The sequence below is a fragment of the Chiloscyllium plagiosum genome, unplaced genomic scaffold (assembly GCF_037043375.1).
Source record: "Chiloscyllium plagiosum isolate Xiang-an unplaced genomic scaffold, Cpla_swu_hap1 HiC_scaffold_10, whole genome shotgun sequence".
Taxonomy (NCBI): Eukaryota; Metazoa; Chordata; class Chondrichthyes; order Orectolobiformes; family Hemiscylliidae; genus Chiloscyllium; species Chiloscyllium plagiosum.
Genome location: NW_028270148.1, coordinates 10,369,703 through 10,388,492, shown reverse-complemented (window position 1 = coordinate 10,388,492; position 18,790 = coordinate 10,369,703). Strand labels below are relative to the sequence as shown.

Sequence of the window (18,790 nt, the reverse complement as noted above, 5' to 3'; positions counted from 1 at the left end):
AATACGACTACAAAGGAGGATCGACACTGCTGGCTGGTTTTGAAAGTTGACTTGCTGTAATTTAATAGAGGCTTTATTGGATCAGTATATTGTCATAGAGTGGGAGGTAGTTAACAAATTTTTTAAGCGATGGGAGGATTAGGGTTGTGAATTGTTGCTTAATGTTCACTTTTGGAGTTAAGGAATAAAATTGTTATTTTTTCTTTAAATAGTGAAATTTGGGGCAGTTCTCTGTCACTCATACTTTATAACAGATTATGAGGTGATGTGAGCTTTCCTGTGTGGTTGGTTTAATTAGCAGAACACGATATCGACCCAGTTGAGTCCTTCTAACATTTTCAACATGTCCATTACATCTCTCCCTTCTTCTCATAACCTATTTAATCTTGAGCATGGTAGTTTACAGATTATGTTGCTAAACTGGTGACTCTCCATATTGGACCCGTAGTCTTGACATGTAAGTTGAAATCTCCCTCATGGAGCAGTTTGAGTTGACTGTGGTAAGCAGAACGAATTCTCGAATTGGAAGATTTTCATCTGTACAGGTCAGTACTAAAACCCAAATGGCACTTTCAGGAAGGAATCGTGCCATCCTTGTACAATATGGTCTCCATGTGGCACTAGTCCTGCACTATGGTGATGGCTCTTACCCACTGAAATGAGGCTGGCAAACCACTCAAATGGACTCGTGTCTTAGAAGGTGACAAGGTGTTTAATGTTGAAGGCTGGGGCTTGAGTGATTACCTATTGAGTTGGACAAGGAGAAGGTTGTTGGATGGGAATATTTTAGTTGACTGTAATAAGGTGTAGAGAACTTGAGGATGGTCAATGGCCAATGATCCTTGTTGTATATTTTGTGCTCAGTGTCTATGCAGAGATGAAACTGATGTCTATGTAACTGGTTTTATTCACTGTGATGGTCACCCTGCTACAGGAAGGATATTGTAAACCTGGAGAAGGTTCAGAGGAGATTTACCATGATGTTGGTGCGTATGGAAGGTTTGATTAGATCAGATTACTTACAGTGAGGAAACAGGCCCTTTGGCCCAACAAGTCCACACTGACCCTCCGAAGAGCAACCCACCCAGACCAATTCCCTTACATTTACCCCTTCATCTAACACTACAGGCAATTTAGCGTGGCCAATCCACTAACCTGCACACTTTTGGACTGTGGGAGGAAACCGGAGCACCTGGAGGAAACACACACAAACACGGGGAGAATGTACAAACTCCACACAGATAGTTGCCTGAGGCGGGAATTGAACCCGAGTCTTTGGTGCTGTGAGGCAGCAGTGCTAACCACTGTGCCACCGTGCCACCCTATAAAGAAAGGCTGGATAGGCTGGGACTTTTTTCATTGGAGTGTAAGAAGTTGAGAGGTGACCTCATAGAAGTTTATAAAATAATGAGCAGTATAGATAGGGTTAATAGTAGTTGTCTTTTCTCTAGGATGGGGAAACTTAAAGACCAGGAGGCACATTTTTTAAGGTGAGAGGAGATTTTAAAAAAGGCATGTGGAGCAGATTTTTTTACACAGAGTGTGGTTCATGTGTGGAATGAGCTTCCTGAGGAGGTGGTGGATGTGGGTACAGTTACAATGGTTAAGAGACATTTGGATAAGGACATGAATAGGAAATGTTTGGAGGGATATGAGCCAGTAGCAGGCAGGTGAGATTAGTTTCATTTGGGATTATGCTCAACATGGACTGAAGGGCCTGTTTCTGTGCTGCATGACTCAATGACTCTAGCTCATTGTTGACAATTCTTTCTACATCTTTTATACATTTCTCTGAGTCCACACTGACCTTAGTCAAGTGAGCATCAATTTTGATCAAGCTCTGAGCAATCATAATTTTTATCTGGTTGAGGAATCAAACAGTTAAAGGTCATGATGTATTTGGCAAGGATAAGCAGCTTGAGGAGAGATTTATGGTCTTCAAGAACTGAAAAGCTCCTATCTGGAAAACAGCTAACTGAGAGGCAACTGAATAAAGGCCTTTGAAGTTACGAGTGGGTTTGCATCGGTGTTTTTAGGGAGAAGCTTGATAAAAGCATGTTAACATAAGGAGCAGAAATTATGCTGATAGGTTGAGTCAAATTGGAGGATGGAACATTAACATTAGCAAAGACCAGTTGGGCTGAATGGCCTGTTTGTGTCCTGTCAATGTGAGGTTGAGCGTGCCTTTATATCAAGAAAAAGGGATGACACCAGAGTCACATCGGGAGGATGACGATATTGCAGGGTGGGTGCCGCTCACAGTGCCCGCCAACAACACCTGCTGAGGGTTAGTCTCTGACCAGCGGACAGATAAAGTCTGATGCAGCCTTGGTGTTGAGCGTGACACAGAAGCAGGCTTTCAACATCAAGGTGCTTAATAGATTACTGACAGATCTAGCGTCTAATTCACTGGGCTTTGTCGTCCAATCATTCGCAATGTTTCCAGTTTTGAGAAGCATGTGTTTTTCATCTGAATGTTATTCTCAGGCTAACATGTCTATTTTCGGCAAGATTCTTTATTCTTACAAAGAAACTTTCTTTTTCTTCCTGCTGAATTCAATTGTTTTCACAGGACACATCTGTGTCTAATCTATCTCATTTCTAAACAGTCGTTTTGTTTAGACTATGTTGTGGCCCAGATGTGGAGTATTTTCCAGCTTCTTTTCTTTTGCTTCTGTCTGTCATTGTTCTCTACTCTTGCCTGAGAACACTGCTCTGTGCTTGGCTGCAGATCAGTGAGTGCTGCTTGTCCTTCTGTGGAGTCACAGAGTCATACAGCACGGAAACAGATCCTTCGACCCAACTCGTCCACGCCATCCAGGTTTCCCAAATGGAACTGGGCTCATTTGCCTGCTCTTTAAAGCTTTCCTATTCCTGTACCTGTCCAAATGTCCTTTATATGTTGTAAATACATTGAATTACCTTTATTGTCACATGTGCACAAATGAGACATGTGAAAAGTTTATAATCACCAGTTATGGTGCTAGCTTTAGGGACAAAGGTCCCAAAGTACAGCTTCTTCAGTCACACAATTGTTACAGTTTAACAATGTCACCGATGCATGGCAATATCTTAGGTACAGAAAAGAGAAATGAAGATCAGAAATTACATTACAGCTACACAAACCTACCTCCACCACTTCCTCTGGCAGCCCATTTCATACATGCACTACCCTCTGTGTGAAAGAGCTGCCCCTCAGGTCCATTTAAATCTTTCCCTTCTCACGTTTAACCTATGCCCTCTAGTTTTGGACTCCCCTGCCCTGGGGAAAAGACTGTGACTATTCACTTTATCCATGCCCCTCATGATTTTATAAACCTCTATAAGGTCACTCCCTCAGCCTCCAACACTCCAGGGATAAAAGGTCCCAGCCTATCTAGCCTTTCCTTAAATCTTCCAGTCGTTGTAACATCCTTGCAAATACTTTATGCACCCTTGCCAGTTTAGTAACGTCCTTCCTATAGCAGGATGACCAGAATTATACGCACTTGTTCAAAGCATGTTCTGCCATGTTGTTCAAATGTCCCTGATTTGTTGGTCAGCTGGGAAAGAGCATTTCGGCGATGAAGAGAGGCTGGATAGGCCCAGGTTATTTTCTTTAGAGCACATTGGTCGAGAGGTGTGTAAGATTATGAGAGTCATGCACAGAGTGGATAGACAGCAACTCGGTCAAAGAATCCATAACAAGGGAGATTAATCTTAAGGTGGAAGGCAGGAGGTTGTGAGGGGATTTAAGGAAATATTTCTTCACCCAGAGGGTGGTGAGGGTCTGGACTGCCCTCCCTGGGGGTGGGGGAGGGGTAATTGAAGCAGGAAACCTCACAACCTTCAAAAGGTACTTTGATGAGCACTTGAAGTGTCGTAACATTCAAGGCTTTGGGCCTAGTTTTGGAAAGTGGGACTAGTGTAGATTTAGTGTAGCTTTGGCAGTACAATGGGCCGAAGGGTCTTTTTTGTTTTGTAGGATTCTATGACTATGTTGGGATATCACAACAGGAACTGATCCTCCATGGGTACAATATCTGGGAGGGGAGGCAGAAAGCTTGCGGGAGTGGGAATCCTTGTCGATTTTGTCAGACCTTCATTGAGGAACACTAAAAGCAAATATGACCATGAATCTTCACCTCAACATCCATTCAATGAACACTCAGATTTAGAAACTTAAATAAAGAGAATGTTCTTCATTAATTTTCTTTAAACAGATCCTTGAGTATAGGAGACTGTGGGATGATCCGATCAGTGTAAAATGCTTAAGGATTAGATGGGAGAAAATGATGTTCCTCTGTTGAGGTTTAGACTTTTATGCACTTTGAACCAAGCTGTTTGGGGATGGTGTCAGGAAGTACTTTCTACACACAAAGGGCAAAGGATAACATCCCCTCAAAAATATATTGAACTTATTGAGATTTTTGTCAGGTAGGGGTAAGAATTAAAATAAAAATGACAATTGTATAGTGCCCTTAATGCAGTAAAACCCCCAAACATGCTTTCAGGGAGCATGTTAAAACGTGTCACTGAGCGAGATCAGGAGACTTTAGGACAGGTCCTTGGCCAAAGAGGTAGGCTTAAAGGAAGCAAGTGAGACAGAGAGGCCAAGCCTGGTTTAAAGAGGGAAATCCAGAGTTGAGAGCACAGGCAGCTCAAGACAAGGACACCCATAGTGGAATGATTAAAATGCTCAAGAGGCCAGAATGAGAGTATTGCAAACATTGTGAAACTTAACAAAGGTTGAAAGGCCTGAGGCCACAGAGAAAACAAGGTTGAGAATTATACAATCAAGATGCTGCTTATAACCAAGAGTCAATGTTGATCAGCAAGCACAGGGGTGTTAGGCAAGTGGACTTGGTGAGAATAAGGACTTGATTAGCGGAGTTTTAGATAATCTCAAGCTTAGAGAAGGTAGAATGTGGGAGATCAGTCCTGAGTGTGGTGCAACAGTCAAGCTTAAGGGTAATGTAGGCATGAATGAGGGTTTCTACAGAACGTCAGCTGAGTCAAGAAAGAAATCAGGTGGATTTATGGAGGTGGAAACAGATGATCCTGGTTATGGCCAGACTATGAGATCAAGTTAGGATCAAATTCGGCACCAAGTTTGTGATCCAATTGCCTTAATATTGGACTGTTGCCAAGGGAGATGGTGGATAAGGGAGATCACCTGAGGGCCAAATATGAGCAAGAGATAGGAACTAAAGATGGCTTAATAGATTGGATAGATTGAAGTTGGATCATTAAATATACTCAAGACTGAGAGAGACAGATTTTTAATCTGTAAAGGAATCATAGGTGATGGGGAAAAGGCAGGGAAGTGGAGTTGATCAGATCATTCGTGGTCTTATTGAATGGTGGAGCCAACTCAATGGGCTGAATGGTCTGCTTCTACTACTGGTCTTATGATCTAACTGTATGGCAAGGCAGGCTGGAAGGGCTGAAGGGCCTCCATCTGCTCCTGTGTTCCAAACTACAGCTTTCAGTTGCATGGAGTCTGATTGTACATCATTGAACTGAGCACCACCCAAACCTTCTAAAGATCCAGAGAAAGGGGATAAAATATATCGGGGGCAAAGGCAGTTGCAGATCCTTCGGTAAATGTTTAAAATGTGGGAGACCGTGCAAATAAGCAAGGGGTTAGAAGAACTTACATGCAGGATGTTCACACACCAGCAATTGTTAATGCCATGACTGGATATGTTTTTGCTCATTCTTAACATGATAATAATCCTTGCTGGATGTAGGTTTGCTCGCTGAGATGGAAGGTTCATTTTCCAACATTTTGTCACCATACTAGGTAACATCTTCTGTGAGCCTCCAGATGAAGTTCTGGTTGTGTAGCCTGTCGTCTATTTATATGTTTGAGTTTCCTTGTGCTGGTGATGTCATTTCCTATGGTGACATCATTTCCTATGGTGATGTCATCTCCTGTTCATTTTCTCAAGGGGTGGTAAATGGGATCCAAGTCAATATGTTTGTTGATAGTGTTCCAGTTGGAATGCCATGCTTCTAGGAATTCTCTGTGTCTTTGTTTGGCTTGCCCAGTTGTGTTGTCCCAGTTGAAGTGGTGTCTTTCCTCATCTGTATGGAAGGATACTATTGAGAACGGATCATGTCATTTTGTGGCTAGTTGATGTTCATGTACCCTGGTGGCTAGTTTTCTGCCTGTTTGTCCAATATAGTGTTTGTTAAAGTTCTTGCATGGTATTTTGTAGATAATATTAGTTTTGCTTGTCTGTGTAGGGTCATTCAAGTTCATTAGCTGCTGTTTTAGTGTGTTGGTGGGTTTGTGGGCTACCATGATGCTGAGGGGTCTAAGTAGTCTGGCAGTCATTCCTGAGATGTCTTTGATGTAGGGGAGAGTGGCGAGGGTTTCTGGACATGTCTTGTTTGCTTGTTTGAGTTTGTTGCTCAGAAATCAGTGGACTGAGTTCATTCGGTACCCATTCTTTTTGAATACACAAATAGACGATTTTCCTCTGCTCTGTATAGTTCCTCTGTGCTGCAGTGTGTGGTGGCTCATTGGAATAATGTCCTAATGCAGCTTCATTTGTGGATGTTGAGATGATTGCTTCTGTAGTCCATATGTGTTGTTTTCCTGTAGACGCTGGTTTGAAGTTCCCCATTGGCTGTTTGTTCTACTGCGACATCTAGGGATGGCAATTTGTTGTTTCCCTCCTCTTTAGTGAACTTTATGCCAGTAAGGGTATTATTGATGGTCTTGAAGGTTTCCTCTAATTTGTTTCATTCAGTCATCCATATAGCAGACCCAAAGCTTGGGTTGGAAGTTTGGCAGAGCTGTTTGTTCAAGTCTCTGCATTACTGCCTCAGCTAAGAACCCTGATATCGGAGATCCCATGGGTGTTCCATTGGTTTGTTTGTAGGTTTTGTTGTTGATGGTGAAGTGGGTGGTAAGGCATAGGTCCACTAGCTTAACAATACTGTCTTTGTTGATGAAGTTGGTGGTGTTGTGGTGTATGTGTCCTTGGTTCTCCAATAATGTAGTCAGTGTTTGCTTGGCCTGGTTGATGTTGATGGATGTGAACAAGGCTGTTACATCAAAGGAGATCATTATTTCATCCTCTTCTATCTTGGTGTCTTTGATGGTCTTCAGGAATTCTTGGGTGGAGTGGATGTAGTGGCGTGAGTCTCCGACTAAGTGTTTTAGTCTTTGGTATGGCTCCTTGGCTAATCTGTAAGTTGGTTTCCAGGTAGTCAGACTATGGGTCTGAAGGCGGGGGGGTCTCCTGGTTTGTGAATTTTGGGTAATTTGTAGAAGCGTGATATGTTGGATCTGTCTGGTTTCATTTTTTGGAAGTCAGTCTTAATTATTTCTCCAGATGTCTGAGGTTTTTGAGTAGGCTGTGATTCAGTTCTATAGCTGTGAGGTCCAGTCTATCGTCACTTGTTAGCCACTGGATAGACAGGCAGAAAACTAGCCACCAGGATACATGAACATCAACTAGCCACAAAACAATATGACCCTCTCTCACTAGTATTCTTACATATGGATGATGAAGGACACCACTTCGACTGGGACAACACATCCATCGTAGGATAAGCCAAACAGAGATATGCACGAGAATTCCTAGAAGCATGGCATTCCAACTGGAACTCTATCAACAAACACATTGACTTGGATCCCATTGACCAACTCTTGAGAAAAAGAACAGGAGGTGACATAATCATAGGACATGATGTCACCATGGGAAATGACATCACCATAGAAAATGATGTCACCACAGGAAATGACATTACCAGCCCAAGGAAACTCAAACATATAAATAGAAGGTGGGTTACATCACCAGTGCTTCATTTGGAGACTCACTGAAGATGTTACCTAGTATGGTGACAAAACATCTGAAAATGAACCTTCCACCTCAACGAGCAAACCTACATTCAGAACTTCAACCTGAGCTACAAATATTCTCACAACTCGCTAATAATACTTGCCTGTTGGCATTTTCTTTCCATGCTGACACTGAAGTGCTCCAAGCCAAGTAATACTCATGTGTACATAGGAACAGGAGGAGGCCATTTAGTTTATCGAGTCTGTTCTACCATTCAGTGCTATCCTGGTCAGTCGACAACCTAACTCCCAAACTCACATTTCCCCAAATTGATTTGGCTAAGAAAAATTCATCTGTCTCCATTTCAGAATTGATTGAGCTTCAATTGCCGTTTGCAAAAGAGATTTCTAAACACCTGTAATTATTGTGCACAAAAGTGTTTTAATGTCATTCCCATACAGTCTATCTCTCGGTTTTAGGCTCTGTACCCTAGCCCTGACTGCTCTGAGCAGCAGAAATGTCTTTCATCTATCTACACAGGCTGTTCTGTTTTTTTTAACCTATTTTTCTAATCAACCTGCTCAGAGATGTCATTACGCACCTTTCGAGCAGTTGGGACTGGAATCTGCATCTTTCAGTTCAAGAGTAGAGACCCTAACCACTGCACCACAAGAGGGTCCCCTGTTCTCCCAAACTATCTTGATAACCTCAATCAACTCTCCTCTGAACCTTCTAAATTCCAGAGAATATAACCTAGCTTTATAACCACCTCTCTGCTCTTGGCAGACAACTTATGTCACAAGAGCTTCTAACAAAAATATTCACGTGCAGTAAATATCAGTTCAGTTCTCTACAGCATTATCCGAATTTTATGGAAGCTCTTATGCATTAGAATTCTGTATCTGAACGTACATAGTCTGGACACTTTCATTGGAAGCAAATAATTTTGAAATGCATCATTGGCCCTCCATTTGCCTTTAATATATTAGCTTCAGTGATCTTGAAGACTTATCAAGACTACTGATCCCTTGGGAACAACCACTTAATATAAATATAAATGGACCAGGGACTGAGCCAGGAATCTGGGAGTATTGAGTTTACTCCAGCTGGAAAGCTCTCATCAGCTCAGGTCCTTCCACACTGTACTCTCTACGTTTTTCATCCAAGGACTTTTGATTAGTATCCAAGGCTGAGAACTCTTTATGACTTGTCTTGGTGTCAACCTTGGCTCAGTGGGTAGCGCAGTCACCTCTGAGTCAGAAGGTCAGTAGCTGTTCCAAACGCTGGAGAATGCAGTTCATGCTGGTCTTCCCAGAGCAGTGCAAAAGGGATGACGGTGCTGTCAGAGAGACCGCCTAAATCCAAGGCACGCTCATCCCCCTCCCCCCAGCCTGTCCTCTCAGGAGGACATAAAAGATCCAGAAGTACTACTTCAGAGAAGGGCATGGGGACGTTCCCATTCACTTGATTAAAACAAAGACCATGAGCTGCAGGAACAGAACTAGTCCTTCAGTCCATCGCATCTACCATTCAGTGATATCGTGGCTGATCAGAGGCAATTCAGCCCATCAGGTCTACCATTCAGTGATAACATGGATGGTCAGGGGCCATTCAGCCCATCAGGTCTACCATTCAGTGATAACATGGATGGTCAGGGGCCATTCAGCCCATCAGGTCTACCATTCAGTGATAACATGGCTGATCAGAGGCAATACCCTTATTTCCAACTCGCCCATGCCGACCAAATATCCTAAATTAATCTAGTCCCACCTGCCAGCACTTGGCCCATATCCCTCCAAACCCTTCCTATTCATATACCCATCCAAATGCCTTTTAAATATTGCAATTGTACCAGCCTCCACCACTTCCTCTGGCAGCTCATTCCATACACGCACCACCCTCTGTGTGAAAACGTTGCCACTTAGGTCCCTTTTAAATCGTTCCCTTCTTGCCTTATACCTTTGCTGTCTAGTTCTGGATTCCCCCACCCCAGGGAAAAGACTTTTTCTATTTACCCTATCCATGCCCCCCATGATTTTGTAAACCTCTATAAGGTCACCCTTCAGCCTCCGACGCTTCAGGGAAAACAGCCCGAGCCTGTTCAGCCTCTCCCTATAGCTCAAGTCCTCCAACCCTGGCAACATGCTTGTAAATCTTTTCTGAACCCTTTCAAGTTTCACAAAAGCGGGGAGACCAGAATTGAACAGAATATTCCAAAGGTGTTCTAACCAATGTCCTGTACAGCAATGGTTTCTAAAATGGAATCCTAGTTTCTTAGGAAAGCAATGGTCAGTATGTGTCAAGTTTAGCTAAAAGATAAATCATTACCTGCTTCTCTATCCACAAATGCTGCCTCTGTCACTCAATGTCCACTGAAAGACAGTTCTGATTCACATATCTGTGAGATCTCTCTGTGCAAAAGTGGGTTCATTAGATTAAAAGAAAAGTCATCTTCAGGATGTAGATGTCACAGTCCAGGGCAGCTTTTATTGTACATTGCAAATTGGCCTTGTAATGATCATGGTCAGCGGCATTGCCGAGCCCCCACAGCCCGTGTGGTATAGCTCCTCTCAGAGTGAGGTGAGGAAAGGGGGTTCCAGTATTCACACACACTCACATAGAAGGAACAATGATATTATTCCAATTCAGGATGCTGTGGTGTGCCTTTGGATCTGTCATCTTTTGAGGTAGTAGAGGTCACAGATCTGAAAGATGTCATCAAGTGGGCAGCGCGGTGGCTCAGTGGTTAGCACTGCTGCCTCACAGCACAAGGGTCACAGGTTCGATTCCGGCCTCGGGTGACTGTCTGTGTGGAGTTTGCACATTCTCCCTGTGTCTGTGTGGGTTTCCTCCCATAGTCCAAAGATGTACAGGTTAGGTGAATTGGCCACGCTCAATTGCCTGTAGTGTTAGGTGCATTAGTCAGAGGAGAAAGTGAGGTCTGCAGATGCTGGAGATCAGAGCTGAAAATGTGTTGCTGGAACAGCGCAGCAGGTCAGGCAGCATCCAGGGAACAGGAGAATCGCGTTTCGGGCATAAGCCCTTCCTCATTCCTGAAGAAGGGCTTATGCCTGAAACGTCGATTCTCCTGTTCCCTGGATGCTGCCTGACCTGCTGCGCTGTTCCAGCAACACATTTTCAGCATTAGTCAGAGGGAAATGGGACTGGGTGGGTTACTCTTCAGAGGGTCAGTGTGGACTTGTTGGGCTAAAGGCCCTGTTTCTGCATTGTAGGGAATCTAATCTAAAAAAAGTGCCTTGGTGAGTGAAAGAATTTTACTGTATTTTACAGTACAGGAGGAGGCCATTTGACCCATCCTTGCTGTACCAGCTCCTGAAAGAGCTACCCAGCTGGTCCCACTCTCCAGCCCTATTTCTGGGCCCACAAATATTTATCCAGCTCTCTTTTGAAATCTCCTATGCAATCCGCCTCCCCCACCCTCCCAGGCAGCACATTCGAAATCCCAACAACTCTCTGAATAAAGAAATTTTTCCTCATCTCACTCCTTGCTGTCTTCTGACATTCTTGAAATTGTGACCCCCCCGCCCCAGTTACTGACATACCAACTCATGGAACACAATATCCTTCTTTACCCTGTCAAAACTGTTCATCATTTTGAACACCTCAATAAGGTCACCTCTTAATCTTCTCTGTTCCAAGGAGGACAAGCCCAAGCTCTCTAATCTTTCCTTGTATCTAAAATCCCTCATTCCTGGCATCAACCTAGTAAATCTCCTTTGCATTCTCTCCAGAAATAAGATGTCCAGAACTGAACACAGATCTCCAAATGTGGTCTGACCACATTTGGGATGTTGCAATGTACCTGGTAGAAATCCCACCTGTCACAGACTTGTGTCATAGCATACCTGAACAAGTTGAATAAATAATATCTGTATTCTGCTGTCACTGTTGGGGAATCAAAAAGTCAGAGAGGTCTACAGTACAGGAAAAGGCCCTTCAGCCCATTGAGTCTGCATCAAACTATTCTACTCCCATCTGGCTCGTGGCCCATAGCAGGGATCATGGAGGAAGTGAATGTTGAAGGTGGTGGATGAGATACCAATCGCATTGACCTGGATGGTGGTGAGGGTTTTGCTTTTTGTTGAGGCTTTTTCATAATTCATTTCCTTCTGTTTATCTTTTTAGGCTGGACCACATGAAGGGGGTGTTTTCCTGAGAGACAGGCATCAATTTATTTAAGTCAGCTAATGCCTGAGCTATTCTGTATATAAGCCAGTTGTTGTAAAGACTCCTACATACCTGGTTCCCTGATATCTGCATTCCCTGATACCAGGGTCCCCTGACCTTTCCACTTGTACTTGAGCAATACCAGCTGGGAATGGTATTCATCACACTCCCTATCAGGATTGGCACCATGCAGATGGCCACTCAGGTCAGTCAGTGGAAGAGACCTCCCATCACACTAAATAAGTCCATAAATAACTCCGGAGTGGACACGAGCTGTCCCTTAACCCTCACTGCCCACCTGGGGAACTTCTGTAGTCTGCACAGAAGACTATCTGACATCTTGACTAACACATCATACCTCTTGTCTAGGAAGTAACAGGTCAAAATTGTACATAGTCAATGAGGAAACAGTTGCTCTAACAAACATCTGATTCATTATCCAGGCTCCCTGCAGGGCACCCTTTGTTAACTGGTTTGTTTTTAGATTTTAAGAAGTTTTTTACAAAACATACACAAACCCAGATTATGGCAGAATATTAATCTCTTTGGGAACTGGGTCGGTTTGTGGCAATTGCAGTTCAAGTGTAAATGAAATGGATTGTGACAATTGGTTCTCTCTTTCAGGTGATATCCTTGGACCTTCCATCAATGGAATCGAGGATCTTCTTCAGATGCCTTATGGATGTGGTGAACAAAACATGATCAGATTTGCTCCAAATGTCTACATTTTACAATACCTAACAGCCATAAACCAAGTTAATAAGGAGATTAAGGAGAAAGCTTTGTTATTTTTGATGCAAGGTGGGTTTTGTACTTTGTCAAAAAGTGTGGCGCTGCAATAGCACAGCTGGTCAGGCAGCATCCGTGGAGGAGAAGAATGGACGTTTCGACCCTAAGCCATTCCTCATTTCTGATGAAGAGCTTATACTCCAAACATCAATTCTCCTGCTCCTCGGATGCTGCCTGACCAGCTGTGCTTTTCCAGTGCCACACTTTTCAACTCTGATCTCCAGCGTCTGCAGTCCGCACTTTCTCTGGGTTTTGTACAATCACAGGGAGAGGGGAGGGGAGAAGGGGTGAATGGAAGAGTTCAGACACATGGCAGTCCCAAAAGGAAGACAGGGTAGATCACAGATTCAGGAAAATCTGAAATATGGGTTCAGGGAGGGTTTTGAAGGCTCAGGGGCGTGGGGTGGGTGGGGATGGGTTTTTGGGGAGCAGGTTTTTCAGAGCCAGCAAGTTGGTATGAAGGGTGGGGTATCACCATCTGTTGGGGAGTAGTGTTATTACAAAGTGCACACCCAGAAGACAGTCATACCCCTTTCTTTCCTCAGTTTGAAAACTTCCTTACAAAGGTGATATGTCCATTCCCATGCAACTGCCCCTGGCCAGCTGGGGTTTGGTGAGGGCAGGGTGGATGGAACTGTTAATGAGCTCAATATTTCTTAATTATTCAGTTACAAATGGTGGGCAGGTTTCTTATTTTGGCGCCTGCCCGACCTCTATTATTGTGACAATATGTGACAAAGGAAAGTTAGTCAGACGTTGCAAATTCCTCCAACACTTTGTTATGCCTGTTCTGTCTATATCTATTTCCAGAAATGACAGCACTAACATAAGGGGGCATAAGGAACAGGAACAGCTTTAGACCAGCCTGAATTAGAAAGCCAGATGTACGATTTCTTTTTATTCCCTTATGGGGCTTAGGTGTCGCTGGCTGGGCCCAGCATTTATTGCCTGTCCCTAGTTGCACTTGAGAAGGTGGTGGTGCGCTGCCTTCTTGAACCACTGCAGTCCATGTGCTGTGGGTATTACCCACAGTGCTGTTAGCGAAAGTGATCTAGGATTTTGACCCAGCAACACTGAAGGAACAGCAATATATTTCCAACTCAGGATGGTGAGTGGAGGGGAACTTGCAAAGAGGTGGCATTGCCATGTATTTGCTGCCCTTGTCCTTCTAGATGGAAGTGGCTGTGGGTTTGGAAGGAGTTGTGTAAGGGCTATTGGTGAATGTCTGCAGAGGATTTTGTACATGGTACACAATGCAGCTGCTGAGTGTCAGTGGTGGAGAGCGTGCATGTTTTTGGCCGCTTTATCTTGGATGGTGTCAAATTTCTTTACTGCAGCGCATAGATCTGATCCGTTGGTTGTGGGATCCCTTAGCTCTATCTATCGTTTGCTGCTTATGTTGTTTGGCATCCAAGTAATCCTGTTTGGTAGTTTCACCAGGTTGACACCTCATCTTCAGGTACACCTGGTGCTGCTCATGACATGCCCTCCTGCACGTTGTACCTGCCTGTTCACCAACTACCCCATCGTCTGATCCAAAACTCTGGCCCATCCCCCTGCTAACCTAGTGTAAACGCTCCTGAAGAGCTCTAGTAAACCTCCCACCCAGGATATTGGTGCCCTTCTAGTTCAGGTACAACCATCCTCCTTGTACAGGTCACACCTTCCCCAGAAAGTATCCCAATGATCCACATATCTGAAGCCCTCTCTCCTACACCAGCTGTGCAGCCACGTGTTCATCTGCACTTGCTCTCTGTTCCTAGCCTCACTAGCCCGTGGCACCAGTAGTAATTCTGAGATTACTACTCTGCTTGTCCTTCTTTTTAGCTCCCAACCTAACTCCCTATATTCAATTTTCAGGTCCTCCTCCCTTTCCCTCCCTGTGTCATTGGTACTGATATGCACTACAATTTCTTGCTGCTCCCCCTCCCCCTTTAGACTCGATCCGAGACATCCAGGGTTGATCTCCTGGCTTGATGGCAATGGTTGAGTGGGGGTTATGCCAGGCCATGAGGTTGCAGGTTGTGCTGAAGTACAGTTCTCCTGCTGTTGATGGCCCACAGCACCTCATGGATGCCCAGTCCTGAGCTGCTAGATCTGTGTGAAATCTGTCCCAATTAACATGGTGATAGTGCCACACAATGCAATGGAGGTTATTCTCAATGTGAAGGTGGGACTTTGTCTCCACAAGGACTGTGCGGTGGTCACTTTTACCGATACTGTCATGGACAGCTGTATCTGCAGCTGGCAGATTGGTAAGGATGAGGTCTGGTATATTTTTCCCTCTTGTTGGTTCCCTCACCACCTGCCACAGTGCCAGTCTAGCAGTTATCTCCTTTAGGACCCGACCAGCTCCATCAGTAGTACTGCTAGTAAGCCATTCTTGGTAATTGGCATAGAAATCCCCGCCCAGAGTACATTATGTACCTTTTCCATCCTCTGTGCTTCCTCTCAGTGTTCAACATTAGCTGAAGGAGGATGGTACGTGATAATCAGCAGGAGGTTTCCTTGACCATGTTTACCTGAAGCCATAAGATTTTATGGGGTCCTGTGTCAATGTTGAGGGCTCCCAGCACACCTCCCCCCTGACAGTATTCCACTGTGCCACCACCTCTGCTGAGTCTGTCCTGTCGGTGGGATAGGATATATCCAGGATGGTGATGGTGGGGTCTGGGACATTAATACAATCATAGCTGAGCTTGGGCTTGAAATACACTTTCCACCAACTCCCCATCTCGCTGGATCAAAACTCTGTCTACCCCAACCTTCAATCGATGCAAAAGATGCAGCAACTGCAATGAATTGGTACAGAGCCCTCTCAAGATTCACAACGCTTTAAGTAAAGAAAGTTCCCCTCATTTCAGCCCTGAATGATGAACTCTTTATCTGAACCTGTGCCCCTGTTGTTCAGACTCCCCAGTTAGCAGAAGAAGTTTTCATATTATCTCATTTTCTCTCTCTCTCTGTCACATTATCTCTCACCTGTCCAAACACTTCCCAGCCCGAAATAGCTCAGTGAGATTGTTCTTCCAAAGTCCAAACATTATAGATTCAATTTGCTCTGTCTCTCACCATTGGTCATCTCTCTCATCTCCAGGACCAGCTTAGGGAAACATCGCTCTAACACAAGTCTATTCGACTCCCCCCACCCCCACCTTCCCCCAACCCCACCGGCACTTCAACATTTGGATTCAATTTCCCCCAAAGCATCAATCCAGTTCTCAATCTGTAATGTTGTTATTCAGGTTACCAAAGGGAGTTGACATACCAAAGATCGGATGGTTCCTTCAGTGCTTTTGGAAATTCTGATTCTTCTGGAAGTACTTGGTAAGAAATTTTTTTGGCGCAAAGTAACTGAAGGCCCCTTCCGTTTCTACCTCTGGTTACAAAGCTCTCATTCACTTGACTGTGGAAACAACCCAAAAAAATCTGTTGCAAGATTTATAACTAGTTTTCTTCAATTTAATTACTGAATAATGCCAAGGGGATTACTATCAAATGTTAGGAAGGAATGACCAACTCACATAAGTGAATATGAATAATGTTCTTCTCTCTCTCCCTCTCGTGTTGTCTCATTCTCTCTTGGTCCCTCACTTTCTGACTCTCCCTCACTGTCTCTTGTACCCTTGTTCACTCATGCTTTCTACCTTTCTCACTCTTTCATTCTTCTCATGTTTTCTCTCTTGCTGTTTTGTTCTCTCTCTTCTGCTATCTCATTCTCTCCCTCCCCTGCTTTCTCATTCTGTCTCTCTCTCTCGCTCTCTCTCACATACACACATACACTACCTCATCCTCTCCCTCGTTGTCTCATCCTCTCTCTCTCACTGAACCATTCTCTCTCTTGCTGTCTCATTCTCTGTCTCCTGCTGTCTCATCCTTTCTCTCTCGCTGTCTCACTCTGTCTCTCCTGCTATGCCATTCCCTCTCTCCCCTGCTTTCTCATTCTCTCTCTCAATGCCTAATCCTCTCTTCCACTTTCTCATCCTTTCTGTCTTGCTGTCTCATTCTGTGTCTCCCACCATCTCAATTTGTCTCTCCTACCATCTCAATCTCTTTCATCCTGTCTTATTGCCTCTCTTGCATTGCCCCACTCTCTCACTCTTTCTTCCTGCTGTCTCACTTTCTCCCTCTTGCTGTTTTACTCTTCCCCCTTTTCCCTCTCCCTCTCTGTTGGATGTTGCTGCTATCGGTACTTTAGAGTCAAACAGTGTGATGCTGGCAAAGCACAGCCAGTCAGGTAGTATCCTGGGGTGGCACAGTGGCTCAGTGGTTAACACTGCTGCCTCACAGTGGCTGGGACCTGGGTTCAATTCCACCCTCAGGCGTCTGTCTATGTGGAGTTTGCACATTTGCCCCGTGGCTGCGTGGGTTTCCTCCGGGTGCTCTGGTTTCCTCCCACAATCCAAAAGATGTGCAGGTCAGGTGAATTGGCCATGCTAAATTGTCCAAAGTGTTCAGGGATGTGTAGGTTAGGTGCATTAGTCAGGGGTAAATATAGGACAATAAGGTAGGGGAATGTGTCTGGGTGGGTTACTCTTCAGAGGGTCGGTGTGGACTTGTTGGGCGGAAGAGCCTGTTTCCACAGTGTAGGGATTCTATTCTATTATAGCATCTGAGGAGCAGGAGAATCAACATTTTGGAGCATAAGCTCTTCATCAGGAATCACATTTGTGATGAAGAGCTAATGCTTGAAACACTGACTCTCCTGCTCCTCGGATGCTGCCTGACCTGCTGTGCTTTTCCAGCTCCACACTATTTGACTCTGATCTCCAGCATCTGCAGTCCTCATTTGCTCCCAGCTATCAATACTTTATTACAATGTCCTATTTTGCTCCTGCTAAGGACCTGGCAGCTTACCCTTCAGCTTCTCAAAAGGGATTAGTTAGAAAGGAACTCCTGACACATAACTTGCAAATAAATACAATAGTTTTCTTTGCTCCTCCTTTCATACCCTTTAAGTATTGATGAGTGTGTCAATCAGCTGGCTGCAGATTCCAAAAAGGTGTAAGCAACACCTAATATGCACATTAGAAGTTTTTGAAGGCTAGAGTACCTCATACAGTGGATGTACAAGCACTGAGTTCTATTACTCACTTATTTTAAAAAACAGTTAAAATAAAAGTGATTCAAAGATAAACATTGCTAATTTTTGTGGTCAGTAAGTCTTGCAAGGCGGTAAGTGACATTGGCAAACCTCCAACATTGGACGTCCACTTAAACCAGTCATTTAGCTAACAGCTAACAGCATTTCACAGTGTGCTGAGGTTTGTTTATTGACACTATCCAGCTCTTAAAGGAGTCAAGTTTCAGAAATAATGTTACTGATCTGGGAAAACAGGGCGTTGCCTTATGTCAAATATATTTTCTTTTACTGCATCTAACCTTCTTGGGGAGATGACCTCATGGTTATGTCAGTAGATTAGAAATTCAGACGCCCAGGCTAATGCTGTGGGGACCGTGGTTTAAATCTCCACAGTTAAATTCAGTTCTTACATCTGGAATAGATAGCTGGTCAAATCTGACCATGAGAATATTATTAATTGCTGTAAAAACCCATTTGATTCACTGATGTACTTCAAGGAAGGAAATCTGCCAGTTTTACAAGGTCTGGCCTACATGTCATGCCAAATCCAAGGACATGTGAATAGCTCAGCAAACCACTCAATTTAAAAGCAATGAGGGATCGGCAATCAGTACCGGCCCTGCTAGTGATACACACATCCCTCAAACAAATAACGATAGATAACTGGACAGCAGTTGACTGGCCATAAGACCATAAGGGATTGGAGCAGAATAGGGCCATTTGGCCCATTGAATCTCCTCTGGATTCAGTCATGGCTGATATTTTTCTCAACCCCTACATCCTGCCTTCTCTCTGTAACCTTTGGATCTCCTTACCAATCAAGAACCTATCCATAGAAGTTGCTAGAAAAGCTCAGCAGGTCTGGCAGCATCTGTGAAGGGAAATCAGGGTTAATGTCTGCTGACCCTGCCTCAGGACTGAGGAACAGAGGGTTCTGAGGGAGGATCAACGA

The 18,790-nt window shown here is 44.2% G+C and overlaps 1 protein-coding gene across 1 annotated transcript in view; it reads left to right on the top strand.

Moving 5' to 3' along the window:
- Nucleotides 1–18,790, top strand: part of cd109 (CD109 molecule) — a 142,426-nt gene that overhangs the window by 90,940 nt on the left and 32,696 nt on the right. Inside the window, exons 23-24 of the mRNA XM_087991108.1 lie at nucleotides 12,591–12,767; nucleotides 16,001–16,082. Of these exons, the coding sequence (XP_087847234.1) occupies nucleotides 12,591–12,767; nucleotides 16,001–16,082 (259 nt within the window). The remainder of the gene's footprint in view (nucleotides 1–12,590; nucleotides 12,768–16,000; nucleotides 16,083–18,790) is intronic.